The 13078-nt window shown below is 45.4% G+C and overlaps 1 protein-coding gene across 1 annotated transcript; it reads left to right on the top strand.

Moving 5' to 3' along the window:
• On the top strand, positions 1–10565 carry LOC135825780 (uncharacterized). The gene is made up of 5 exons (XM_065338402.1): positions 1–426; positions 2811–3002; positions 3409–3537; positions 5299–5390; positions 8813–10565. The coding sequence occupies exons 1-5, from the start codon at positions 369–371 to the stop codon at positions 9266–9268; spliced, it is 927 nt and encodes a 308-aa protein (XP_065194474.1). The 5' UTR covers positions 1–368; the 3' UTR covers positions 9269–10565.
• Positions 10566–13078: the final 2513 nt, after the last annotated feature.

Here is a 13078-nt window from a genome sequence, read left to right as displayed (position 1 = left end):
TATGACCCTGCTACGAGGCATCACCTAGTCATTTGGATCTACATGTGCAATGCACATGATGTGTACTGTCCATTCGAGCAAAGCCCGTACAGGTGCAAGGCATGGCCTAAAGTCATTATAAAGAAGCCACCCCATACCAGTACCAGCTACATTGTGAATCTGATCTAGGGAGATTGGAGAGAGAGAGAGAGAGAGAGAGAGAGAGAGAGAGAGAGAGAGAGAGCTCGATAGAGAGAAAACAGAGGAAGTGAGAGAGCCAGAGAGAGAGGGAGACAGACAGACAGACAGACAGAGATAGAAATAGAATCAGAGAGCGAGGGGAGAGAGCGTTCGGAAATCGTCCTTGCTACACCACGGCTAAATTCACAATGGGATGTACAACGATTGTTGCTATTCTTCTCCTGACGCACTGGAATTCAGTTACAGGTACGTATGGCCAATTTGCAGTTCGAAAGTCAATTGAGGGTGATTACCTACAATACGTATGCAACAGTGCTTGGCGTGGCTCATGTACTTGCCGTCGATCACGTTACCCGCTGGGAAGGAGGGATTTTGAGAAAAGTGGCAGAGGTGATGGAGGTACAGCATTTCAGTGGTGAGAGGACAAAGGATGTGGCAAACATCAGCTGGATTAGAAAAAAATAATACATTACATTTCGACGGGTGAAAAGTACGGTGCATATGCATGTACATTGAAACCTGTCTAACACGACCACTCAAGGGACCTTCAAAACGTGGTCTCTATTACCAGGTGGTCTCCTTATCCAGGGTCGTTTGACTGGAAATAGCATCCCTTGGTCCTGATTGCAGTGGTCTTTTGGGGCAGGTGGTCGCCTTATCCGAGTGGTCGCCTTGACAGGTTTTACTGTACAATGTACATGTAGTAGAGGAATCGTGCGATGCTAGCACATACGCCATTGCCTGGTAACACAGATATGTGCTGCATTATGACATGCACATGCCATGTGTCGGGAGAAAAGTGCAATGACCAGGATCGTGTAGACAGTATACATGAACATGTAGAAGAAATTTCCGACGTTCAAGACCAAGGCTTACCATCACCTCCGCCAGACCAATTGGCTATGGGCCACTGACGTCCACCAGCACTGAGAATTACCGGTTGTCTCTATTATTATCATTCTCTGTTTCTCTGTTTCTCTCTCTCTCTCTCACTCTTCCTCTCCTCGGAAGCTCCTCATGCTCATTCTCCCTTTCTCTGTCCATTTCCCCTTCCTGATGCGTAGACCAACTGATGAACCCGAGACCACTACTAGGTCGGGGAAGTTTGACCTACCTCATCGGCACCCATGCCAGGCTCCTCTGTGTTATCAATGTTTGCTTGTCCAATTATTTTGTCTACCTCCGGGCCCAGGGCCTGCTCTAGACATTCAACACAGCCCGGTCAGAGTGTACCTGGCGCATGCAGGCCAGCCGGGTCAAGCCGGGTCAGATCATCCGGCAGAAAAACAACCTAAAAGCCTGCTCAAAACGCAGGAAAACAGAAAGGCGAATTTATTACCCGAAATCGGAAATTGTAGAGAACAAGGCGAACTATCAAAGTCCGCAAACCTAGAAGGTAAACGACTTTACGTGAAGAATGCAAAGCAGTTCCATTGGATTCTGATTTAACAATTTGAAAAAAAGGAATTCTGTTTTCTAATTAGTGCTAGTACATGTAGCAGGACGAACATGTTCACATAATAGAGCACTGGGGGGGGGGGGGGGGGGGGGGTGCCTGCAGCAGCACCTTTGTGGAGTGGCTGCTTGCTGCCACTGCATCACCTGCATGGCCAAGCCGACTGGCATCTGCTGCTGAAAGGCTTTAGTAGATTGGAGAACTGGTGGAGTTGCAACTGCTGCTGCTGCTGCTGGCGCTGCTGCTGCTGGCGCTGGCGCTGCTGCTGCTGCTGCCGCTGCTGCTGCAGCTGCTGCTGGCGCTGCTGTTGCTGGTGGCGCTGTTGCTGCTGCTGGCGTTGCTGCTGCCGCTGCTGTTCTGGGTGCGCGGGCCAGGTCGCTCCGTTCAGACGAGGTTGACGTTGCAGTCGTAGTGCGCCGAGTCATCTCAGAATGCCATGCAGCCATAGCCTTGTCGTAGTTGAAGTCGGCGACGGCAGGAACGTCGAGCATGATCGCCATGATCATCTCCAGATTCCTCGTCCACAGCGAGTTCCGCATCACCGTCTTCACAAGCTTCAGCCAGGGTCGACCTTTCTTCCAAGAGTCTTGGAAAGCGTGCGTTCTTATTCTCTTCGCTGCGGTCTCCATCGTCCAAATCACCAGTCGGCTGAAAACTATTACTTGCAACTATAGCCAAAGTTACGCTTTTGACTGCCTGCCCCATCGACTTTGAATGTCCTGGCTTCCTGCTCGCCGCTGGCCGGATCGCGCTCGAACCAGTTGACCCCAGTTGACCCTAGCCGAGTTTCTGTCGCTTGCAGACTGTAGATCTACATGTAGTGTGTACGGTTGCGCTAGATTTGCAACAGATGGGGTCCGCGAGTCGTAAAATATCGGAATTTTAGGAATCCATTGTCAGTTTGAGACATTTTTCAGCCGGGTCAGACTGGACCTGGTGTTATCTGTTCAGCCAGGTCGTGCAGTTCCCCAGCCGGGCGCGTGACCCGGCTGACCCGGCTCTCCAGCATGCAGGCCCTGCTCCCCTTTAATGTTGCTGGCCAGTGCTTTGTAGTAAAAAGAAAAAAGAAGAAAAAAAGTTAGCCAACAATGTCAAGCCAATGCATCATTCCCTCCACACTTCAGTACTCTATTTCACACGTGATCACCGTGTCACGTTTGTCCTGACTGTACAGGTACTGGTGATAGCTGCATGGTGAGGAGAATGCTGAAGGCTGGTATTGCACAGAGCAAAGCACTGCAGTACGAGCAACGTGCTCTATTGGCTACGATGTCGGAGGATGTGATAAGTAGCGCTAACGTCGGTCTTCTGAAGTTCGTCTTGCAGTCTACGAGACCTGACGCTCATGCAATTCAAAAATGTATACGTGAGTTATTGTTGTATTGATTTGTGGGAAGCGTATTATATATTGCGTGTAAATGTTCGGGCCTGGTTTAAATCTTGCTTTGGAAAATATATTTTTCATTGCTATCAGGTTCGGCCTCATTTTCTCTGTGCTCCGCTGATGGAATTATAGTTGTATTCATTGGTTTGAGTGAAAGACACAAAGGGGAAAAGTCTGAAGAAAAAATGACTCTTACCTCCAGAATTACATTGTACGTGTATGTGGAATTATTGGCAAAATAAAGATGATGTCATTTCCACTTGTCCAGGATCACAGTCATACATTGTACACATAACTCCACGTGTTCGTGTGAGCCAGATGATAGCTCATACAATATCCTAGTCCTGCTCTGAAGTCAGTTTTCACGTCTCTGATCCGTTCCTGACAGTTCAACAGTCCGATGTTTGCAAGACCTACTCACCCTGTCTCAATGGTGGTCAGTGTCAGTTGTCGCTGTCCAATACGTCATACGTATGCAAGTGTCATCCTGACTTTACTGGGGACTATTGTCAGACACGTAAGTCCAAATCACTCTTTTTTGTACATACATGTACATGTACCGTAAAGTACCGCCAGAGCGCCCCGTCTCGCGAGAGCGCCCCACCTTGATTTTACAGCCAAGGGAAGAAAATCGTATGGCAGAATGCTACTAAGTTTGTACGGTGTGAGAACCTTCGTGTACTAAGGTCACACTTGGTATGCTTTTATGTGGAGCTTGCATCCGCTTGAAGTTGTTGTTGTTTGGCTTTATTTAGATTGGAGTTCCAAAACAGGCCTAAATCTAATGACAATGGTCCCACTGAAGGTAAACTGGATACGGATTGACTGCAATGTGTGTACAAGGTCCTTGTCGTATGACCTACAGACAGGAATCACCTCCACAAGACGACCACGAGAGGACGAGATGGTTGGGCGCTCTGGCGGTACTTTACGGCACATGTACATGTATACCAGGCTAATAGAACTCAACTTTCCACTTGCTCCTTAAATTTAAGGGCCTGTCCAGACTAGGTAGAAGTTAGAAAACCATGTAAACACGCCGTAAACATGCTTGTTGCTACTACATGTACAGTGTAAGATAACCTAACACTGGTTAAAAACCAGTATTAGATAAACCTTTTTATAGTTCACGCAATTGTTAGACCACCTTGTTTCATGCTGTCAATCTAACAATTGCATGTACATACATGTACATGTACATTGTACGTGAATATGTAATGTTACACGTACATGTAACTAATTACTTTACAATCATGTTCATGTACATGTATTCACGTGTACGTGTTTTTGTGGCGGATATCGAATCGCTAACCGTTACGACAATGTGGCGATACGTTTGTTAGTCGGTAGCCTTTCCGTTCTGCTCCATCTGAGTAGCGGCTCCCAACATCACTAGTCTAGTCTCCTTTGCACTTTTCAATCTGATTTTGGTGCACGCCAGTTATTCAGTTTTGCGAAACGAATCTGAATGGAGAAATCGAAGACAAAAAGTCTTCGCGCCTTTCAACACAAGCCACGGCTGGTCTTGGCTATTGTTGGTATGACGTTTTCTCTCTCCAGCACTGATCTGCCGAGATCAGATTGAAGTTCGTAGTTTTTAACAATATACATGTACATGTACGGTGAAACCTGTCTAAGACGACCGCTCAAGGGACTTTCAAGTAGGCACCGGCGGATTATGCCGGCAGAAAAATTGGCAGAATTCGGTACTTTTTCTGGTAAATTTCATGCATGTTTGGTATGTGGATAAAGACATGGTGCAGAATTCGAGGAATTGCCCGCCATATTAAAGGTTTGTATGGTTCTGCCATTTTCACTGCTTTTCGAGCAGAATCCGCCGGTCCCTTTGAAATGAAGTCTTGCAATACGTCTTCTGCATTTAACGCCCATCTTGCCTGCCTTCTTAATGACGGGCCACAATGTACCCGGTTAAAACAGCTCCTTTTTGAAAATGTTTTCAATGAGTGATGTGTCGCTTTGTTTTGCTCTAATTGGTGCTTTTCTCCAATGTCATGCAGTCGTATTTATTCAGCTTTTATTTCTTGTGTACTTGCATACTGGTATTAGTTTAGTCCCACGACCTGCGAAAACATGATCAGCTGTAGCACCTACTCCACGTTTTATGTTTATGTATCTATGTCATTCGGATCTTCCCAAGTTGTACATTGTACTGTTGAGATACCGAATTCAAATAAATCAACACCATACCATACCCTAGTCACGGTGGTCTTTTGTTACTGGTTTTACTGTAGTACATTTCTACTCCTTTTCGCTGCAGCACATCCTGCTCCGTTAGATGAGTTCAGGAGTCTGCAGAATGAAGTTAAAGAGCTACGAAAACAACTGGCAGACACTCAAAGCAGAACTCAGGTAAGTGAGTAGGTGATGGAATTTGGTACTCAAACGTTATGTTCACTGTCATGGCTGGCTGCTCAGAGAGAGAGAGAGAGAGAGAGAGAGAGAGAGAGAGAGAGAGAGAGAGAGAGAGAGAGAGAGAGAGAGAGAGAGAGAGAGAGAGAGAGAGAGAGAGAGAGAGAGAGAGAGAGAGAGAGAGAGAGAGGGAGCAGAGGCCCGGGGAGGGGGATAGGAGTGCTCTATTCAGGAACTGTATCTCCGCTATAATCCAGTGATTATTCCCACGACATCTGGTGTAGTCGTCATCCCGGCAAAGCAGTTCAACGTTTCCCCCTCAGAATTCGTAACAGACGCGACAATAATGTTTTTGCAGCCATACACAAGACAAGCAACTGCAGTATGCGCGGTATGGAAGAAGGCTACCTGTTATTGGGAAGTCAGCTTGGCGTCCAATTGGCTCAAAGGTTGAATGAAGAATGCAACACAATAATGTCAACCAACGTGTGAAACTGGGATGTAAGGTAATCTTTTCTATGTGAGGCTCTTCCACCATCCGTGGAAAGCTCAATTTGTTGTAGGCAAAGCGCGGAACACATAGCAGAAGGACGAACAGTTGCGGTTTCGTAACTCCTGAGTTCATGAATTGAATGGATCACCAGACGAAAACTGAGTTTGGATAATCTTTTCTAAGTACCGGTACTCGCAGACTCCATTGCGGCAATTATGTACACATTGGGGTGCCTCAACTCAAACCCTTTTAAAAACACGATCTCTTTGCTGCATACATGTACATGTACATGTATGTCACTTAATTTTTGACACATCACCAGGGTGAAACTGAAAACCGAAAATGCAAACAAACAACCAGTTGAATACTAGCAGATACATTGTATGCAATGAGGTGCTGTAGGAAAGCGATGAGAAGAGAGCAAAGAAAAATGTGCAAGAATTGTGCTTGTGTGTGGAGAGCAGCAGCGCGGGTGAAAGGTGTTGAGAGAGAGAGAGAGAGAGAGAGAGAGAGAGAGAGAGAGAGAGAGAGAGAGAGAGAGAGAGAGAGAGAGAGAGAGAGAGAGAGAGAGAGAGAGAGAGAGAGAGAGAGAGAGAGAGAGAGAGAGAGAGAGAGAGAGAGAGAGAGAGAGAGAGAGAGAGAGAGAGAGAGAGAGAGAGAGAGAGAGAGAGAGAGAGCGAGAAAGAGAGAGTGGAGTGGAGTGGAGAGCTGTGTTTGCATATGTGTGTGTGTGTGTTTGTGTGTTTGTGTGTGTGTGTGTGTGTGTGTGTGTGTGTGTGTGAATATGTCAGTGAGACAAAGAAAGAGAATGCATGCAGTGCACTAGCCGAGGCTATACATGTACATGTACATGTACGTTTTAACGAATGAAGAACGGAGTTTGTTGCAATTCAAACTTCACGTTATGCGGCCCTCAGGTAATGAGATTTTGTAAAAAATTAGTTCACTCAGGAATAAATAGCACATACTGCATCCAAGATGTGCTAGAGCTGTTAGCCAGTTAGTTGTAAACGTCAGTACCATCGGTCAGTGTGGTGCAATGTTATGGCATGAGCTGATTGTTTAGTAACTGGTGGTGTTGGTGGACGTTATAGTGTAACTTGTAGTTTCTTGGTCCATTTTTTCTTCTTTTATAAACTAATCCTTGGCTCTCCATCCGAGTCCGACATACATACTGTAAAAGCCATTATTCTAACCAGGCACATATACATATACATATACATTTCCTCTGTGCTGCGCTGATGAGTCCACAAAGGACGAAACAGTTCTGTCCGCAGATTGAGTACATATACATATACATATACATATACATATACATATACATATACATATACATATACATATATAGCAGACTCAGCGGAGGACGTTCAGGTTGGTTGTAACTCTGAGTTTCATGCCGCTAGGCAATCATCAGACAACTGATACTCGGGTCTACCCAACAGTATGCTTATAAACATAGAGCCACAAGCATAAACAAATTTAGCGCTAAATCTGGCGTGAGGTATGGGGAGAAAGCTGGCGCGGGCCAAGGCGCGACAGGGGGAAGTGCCAGGATGGTGGCGGGCAACAGGCAGGTGTGAGCATGAAAGCGCGGAAAGAGGCGATGGGGAGGCAGTGTACAGCAGATGGGTGGAGGTGCCAGGAGGGTGGCGGGCAATGGGCCAGTGAGATCGCTACAAGTAGGGAGTCGTTTGGTGACGGGCAGGCGTGAGCAGAGTGGCATCGCCGACTACAGGCCAAGGGATTTTGTTATTAATAATAATGGGTGCTCAGGCAAAGTGCAGTACAGTACTTGGTCAGTTCATTTGATAGGTGTGAAATTTGCGAGGCGGAACTTATTCTCGTGCCTGCATTTCGAGACCATCTCAGACCGCTTGTTGAGTAGGAGCTTCTTGGGTGTAGTCAGGATGTGGAATGTTTCCGCGGTACAAAGATTGCATTTTTTTGACTCACATCTGTATGATCGGCTCTTCTCCCGCACCTTCCATGTAATGGTCAACGGCTTTCCCTCGCTCTTCAGCTCCCATACGTGTTTTGCGAGCTCAGTGCTGTTTTTGTATTTCTCATGACGCATGGAGGTCAGGTGGTTGGCGTGACGGGCTTTGAAAGGTGTCTCTGATAGGCCGATGTAAATCTTGCTGGTAGATTCTGCAGTGGCCTCATACACAATCTCCTTCGTCTGGCACTCTCCGCGCAGCGGGCAGGATTCCTTGATTCTACAGTTGTATACATATACATATACATAATATACATGTACATGTATAACAATTCCCCCGAAGGACGTACCCAGACGGCCAGAGTGTTGTATAACGATTTCCCAAAATTGACTGGTTTACGTGTACCAAAGGTAACAATTCTCACGCATTCTCAACGCTCAATAGAACAGTAGATGTATCGATTTCTGTATAACGATTTTTTTAAGTTGGCTCCTACCCCTTGGGTCCGTTTTGTTATGGCTTTCACAGTATCCACCGGATGAGTATGTGTGGCCCATGCAATAAGCAATGTACCGTACTGGTAGAGATCCACGATTACAACGCAACATTCTGTTCCCTCAGCAATACATGTACATGTACATGCAAGAAACGAGAAATGGGGAAACAGATGACGATAACAGCTCCAAAGTGCAGTCAGGGACGAAAATTGCGTTAGACTGGAGTTGTGAACAACGCCCTCAAACAAAAAGTAGCGATTGTAGCATTCAGGAGAAGCTCGGCGACTGCAAAGGACCTCTTTGGAGATGGCGTAGAGTTTGTACCTGCTTAAGCCTTTGTGCTTGAGGAGCTGCAACTGCGCCTTGATCCTAGAGGGGTTGAATTGTGGCGTTCCTACGGATGCGGAAAACTCGGTCTCTAGCCGAGTCTGACGCGAACCGTGAACTTTTTCTTCTCCTTCTTGTGATTTCGCCTTTGTTTTTGTCCAATTTCAGTATGACGGCACTGGGTGTAACCGTAGAAGTGTGGGATACAAGTATCAGAGTCGTCATTCCATCGACGTTGGTGTGGCTGAAGGCCGTATCGCAACGCTGTCGTTCAGAAAGAAGTATGCCAACACTGTACTGAAGCTGTCCTACTCCGGTAACATACGCATATACGTGGGCGGTGGACAGTCCCGTTGGTATTTCAAGATCGATGGCAAAGAGTGCGCAAGACCCACCAGGATTGATATATCCATGGCCCAAGTGAACAATGAGAATAATCACATTCCGGCTCTGCTCACTGGTGTTTGTGAATCCACTAGCAGCGACGAAGCTAACATCGCAGCTGGACTGCATGATATTTCTGTTCATGTTGGAGGTATTGGAAGCGCTCCCAAAGGACATGCTTACTCAGGCTGGGCTTCTACATCTATCCTGGAAATTCAAGAAATGTGCCCACAGTATTAACATTCATGAATATTGTACATGTACATGTAGCTTGCATGAAAAGCGTAGTGGTAATGAGCAATACAAATTCATTGGAAAATCTGGCACTAAATTTATGCGCGAAGCTAGCATAACGGATTTGCATTCGTTAGTTATTGTGTCTCAGTATGCCTTCTTAGGATCTTCAATACTAGACCGGTTTGTGGTAGATACATGTACATGTAGTGATGTACATCTCCGACACAGCCATAGAAAACTTCGAAGTACCTGTATCAGAACGTAGTAGCAGTACGTGTAGAAATAGGCTTCCATTTTCGGTACACCGTATTGATCTTTGTTTTGTCTTGTTGGATATGGAGCATTCACACACACAGCCTAGCCGGCCACGAGGACCTGCCGCTATTTCGTTATAACAACACCTTTAATTTATAATCATTGTCATGCATTTTTAATAGTCCACCAAGTACTATTGGTGCTTGCACTCCGTTTCCCACACGCGCACGCACACTTCCCCACACGCACACTAGCACACGCATGCATGTACATGTACATGTACACCCACCTCCATACACACCTCTATCCGGTTGTGCACTTTCATTTCTCTCGGGGGGGTTTCTTTTCCTTGTTTTCACAACCATCACATGTAGCAGAGCTCAAAAGAGACAGAAGCGGAAAGGTACTTGGCTGCCCTGTACGCGAACTGTTCAGGTCGCCGAATGTCTCAGTACTCCTTGTTGGTTTTGTGCCATTTTGTCCCACTCGCTGACTGTATAAGATCTGGTTACGTTGGCGGACAGTTAGTCATAACTCGCAACATTTTGTCCTCCTTTTCTCACCATGGTCTATTATTATTATTAAGTACATGTATATGTATTTGCAACAGTCATAACCAAGATACATGTACATGTACATTGTACATGTATCTTGGTTAATGTACAAATGTACTGTGTTGTTTTATTTTTGTTTTCCGCTGTATTCATCAGCTTACAAGTCCTCTTCTTTCCTCAATGTTCACCCTCCAGTCGGCTGCTACTTGCACCAAGAGGCGCACTAGAGGGCAGTCATTCTCTTCACTTTCTTTGCCCGCTGCTACCACTAGATATGGCATGTTCTCTATTTCTTTCCTTGGCGCTGATAGGTGGAATTCTCTGCCTGTCTCGTGTCGTCAGGTTGAGCATCTATCCGTTTTTGTTTCGCTCTGTAAAGAGCACTTAGGGTTCCCTGTAACAAGACGGCAACGTCTGTAGTGTAGGGCCTTCCCTATCAAAATAATAAATTCTACTACTACTACTACTACTACTACTACTACTACTACTACTACTGTACATGTACATGTACATGGGAAAATACATGACATGTACAAGGACCCTCCCCGGGGTACCTCCATGCCGGTTGGCACTGACAGGCTCATACGCATAGTAAGGGCGCGTTCAGACTGGCGTGAATAGCCGCTGGAAAGCTGCAGCGTAAGGGATATGGAGGAGTTCACCAGCAGCAGTGAAGGAGATCACTGTGACCTTGAGGCTTGACACTCCAGATCACACCGACATCAGGCATGTTGTTCAACTAACTTGTTACTTGGCGGTCCCAAGAATTCTCGGAATTCTCTCGAATTGTGTATCTTGGTTAATAACCCTTTGGGGCCCACAATTATTTCAAGAAATGCACTGCATACGCGAGCCCAGTTACTTATCTGGTCGTAACTTTGGTGTCCTTTGGCCGATTTTGGTGATCTGGGCTTTCTGGAAAGCTCTTGGCCAGAGGAACACAGCGATAGCCAGCAATCCATCACTCGATCCACAGAACCAGCGCCGCAGCGCGATACGGCGCTCCAAAGCCAGCATTGCGAGCACCCAACTCAAAATCACCTCCACAATACGACCACGAAAGGATGAGATGGTGGGGCGCTCTGGCGGTACTTTACGGTACATGTACAAGGACCCTCCCCGGGGTACGCCTCCATGCCGGTTGGCACTGATAGGCTCATACATGTACGCATACTCGCATAGTAACGGATATCAAGGAGTTCACCAGCAGCAGTGAAGGAGATCACTGTGACCTTGACACTCCAGATCACACCGCCATCGGGCATGTTGTTCAACTAACTTGTTACTTGGCGGTCCCAAGAATTCTCGGGTTCGGACGGGTACAGCACTGCACTGTCGTCCAGAAAATCAGCGGAAAATACTTCATTGCACAATTTACTTGGAGACAAGAATGTACATGTACATGTACATGTAATTACTGTATACATGTACCTGTAAGACGGCAACGTCTGTAGGGCCTTCCCTATCAAAATAATAAATTCTACTACTACTACTACTACCTGTACATGTACATGTACCTGGAAGTAGGACAAACTTCAGGTTCTTTAATATACAGTCTAGCTATGAATAGGATGAAGGCCGCAGACATCACGCAACTACGCTACTTGTTTGACATGTATTTACTGTGTATTTTATAACAAAAAAAATATTATTGAAAATCCATAATCGATTTTCTTGTTCCTATCATCAGTGGGAAAAAAAACTGAAGTTTTTTCCCACTGATGATAGGAACAAGAAAATCGATTATTGGTTTTCAATAATATTTTTTTGTTATAAAATACACAGTAAATACATGTCAAACAAGTAACGTAGTTGCGTGATGTCTGCGGCCTTCATCCTATTCATAGCTATATTAAAATTATTATCTCCACGTAGATTATTTTGTATATTTCAGGTTTTTCTTTTTTTCTCTCGTTTTTTGCGCTTTTTTCACACATACGAATGTTTTCATTTTTTGGTGTTGTGTTCTAATCATTCGCCATGCCACTGTCAATTGTATTCTGTTTGCCCGTAAAAGAGGCCTTATGATTTAGCCACACAAACGTCAGGCTCAACGTTTTGAAAGTTTTCATTAGTAGACTTTCACACTTGCACCTTTTCCCCACAACCTTCTATGTGTATGGGTACGCATTTGTAGAGACCGGCGGATTCTGCTCGAAAAGGTGGCAGATTCTGCTCGAAAAGCAGAAAAATTGGCAGAACCATACAAACCTTATGGCGGGAAATTCCTCGAATTCTGCTCCATTTCTTTATCCACAAACATGTACCAAACATGCATGAAACTTACCAGAAAAAGAACCGAATTCTGCCAATTTTTCTGCCGGCAGAATCAGCTGGACCCTACGCATTTGACACTGTTGTTTTGGCTCTTCTTCCTTGCGCTGTTTCTGTCACCTCTCTGCAGTATTTAATCCATTGTCCATGTTCATTTTGATTTGCCTGCGATTTACCTGATGATAAGGCATGAATGAATGCTAGTGAAAACGTTCAAAATTTTGAGCCTGAAGTGTATCCTACTTCTAAAGTAAAATTATTTACTTTATTGCACATGTACATAATGGTACACATTATGTACATGTACATGTACGTGTACACAAAGGCAGAAGAGAACAGAGACAGCCGGCTGTCTCTGCTCTTTTCTGCTTTTGTGGTAAGGCCACCCTTTCTTTTTTCGTCCGCGCCCGCGTACCTTTTTGCCTCCGACCGGAAAAAAACAAGAAAGTAGTAGTACCAATAATATTATTATTATTATTATTATTTGTGCTCCCGCGTCAATGGGCTCGCCCAAATTCGCTTGCACCGAACCATGCGAAAAAAGGCCACCAGCAGGCAGGCAGGCAAAGAAAAATAGAAAATGGTGTCACATAAACTAATACAAACAAGAATATCATTATTGATGACATTAATATACTGAATGAATGGCAAAGGCCATGTGAATACGGATAATACGGATAATCAGAGTACCAACAACAAAGAATGTAGCTCAAACCATTGCAGTGCCAAC

Source organism: Sycon ciliatum, chromosome 10 (genome assembly GCF_964019385.1).
Source record: "Sycon ciliatum chromosome 10, ocSycCili1.1, whole genome shotgun sequence".
Taxonomy (NCBI): Eukaryota; Metazoa; Porifera; class Calcarea; order Leucosolenida; family Sycettidae; genus Sycon; species Sycon ciliatum.
The sequence above is the reverse complement of the archived record's forward strand: the minus strand, read 5'-3'. Positions and strand labels throughout refer to the sequence as shown.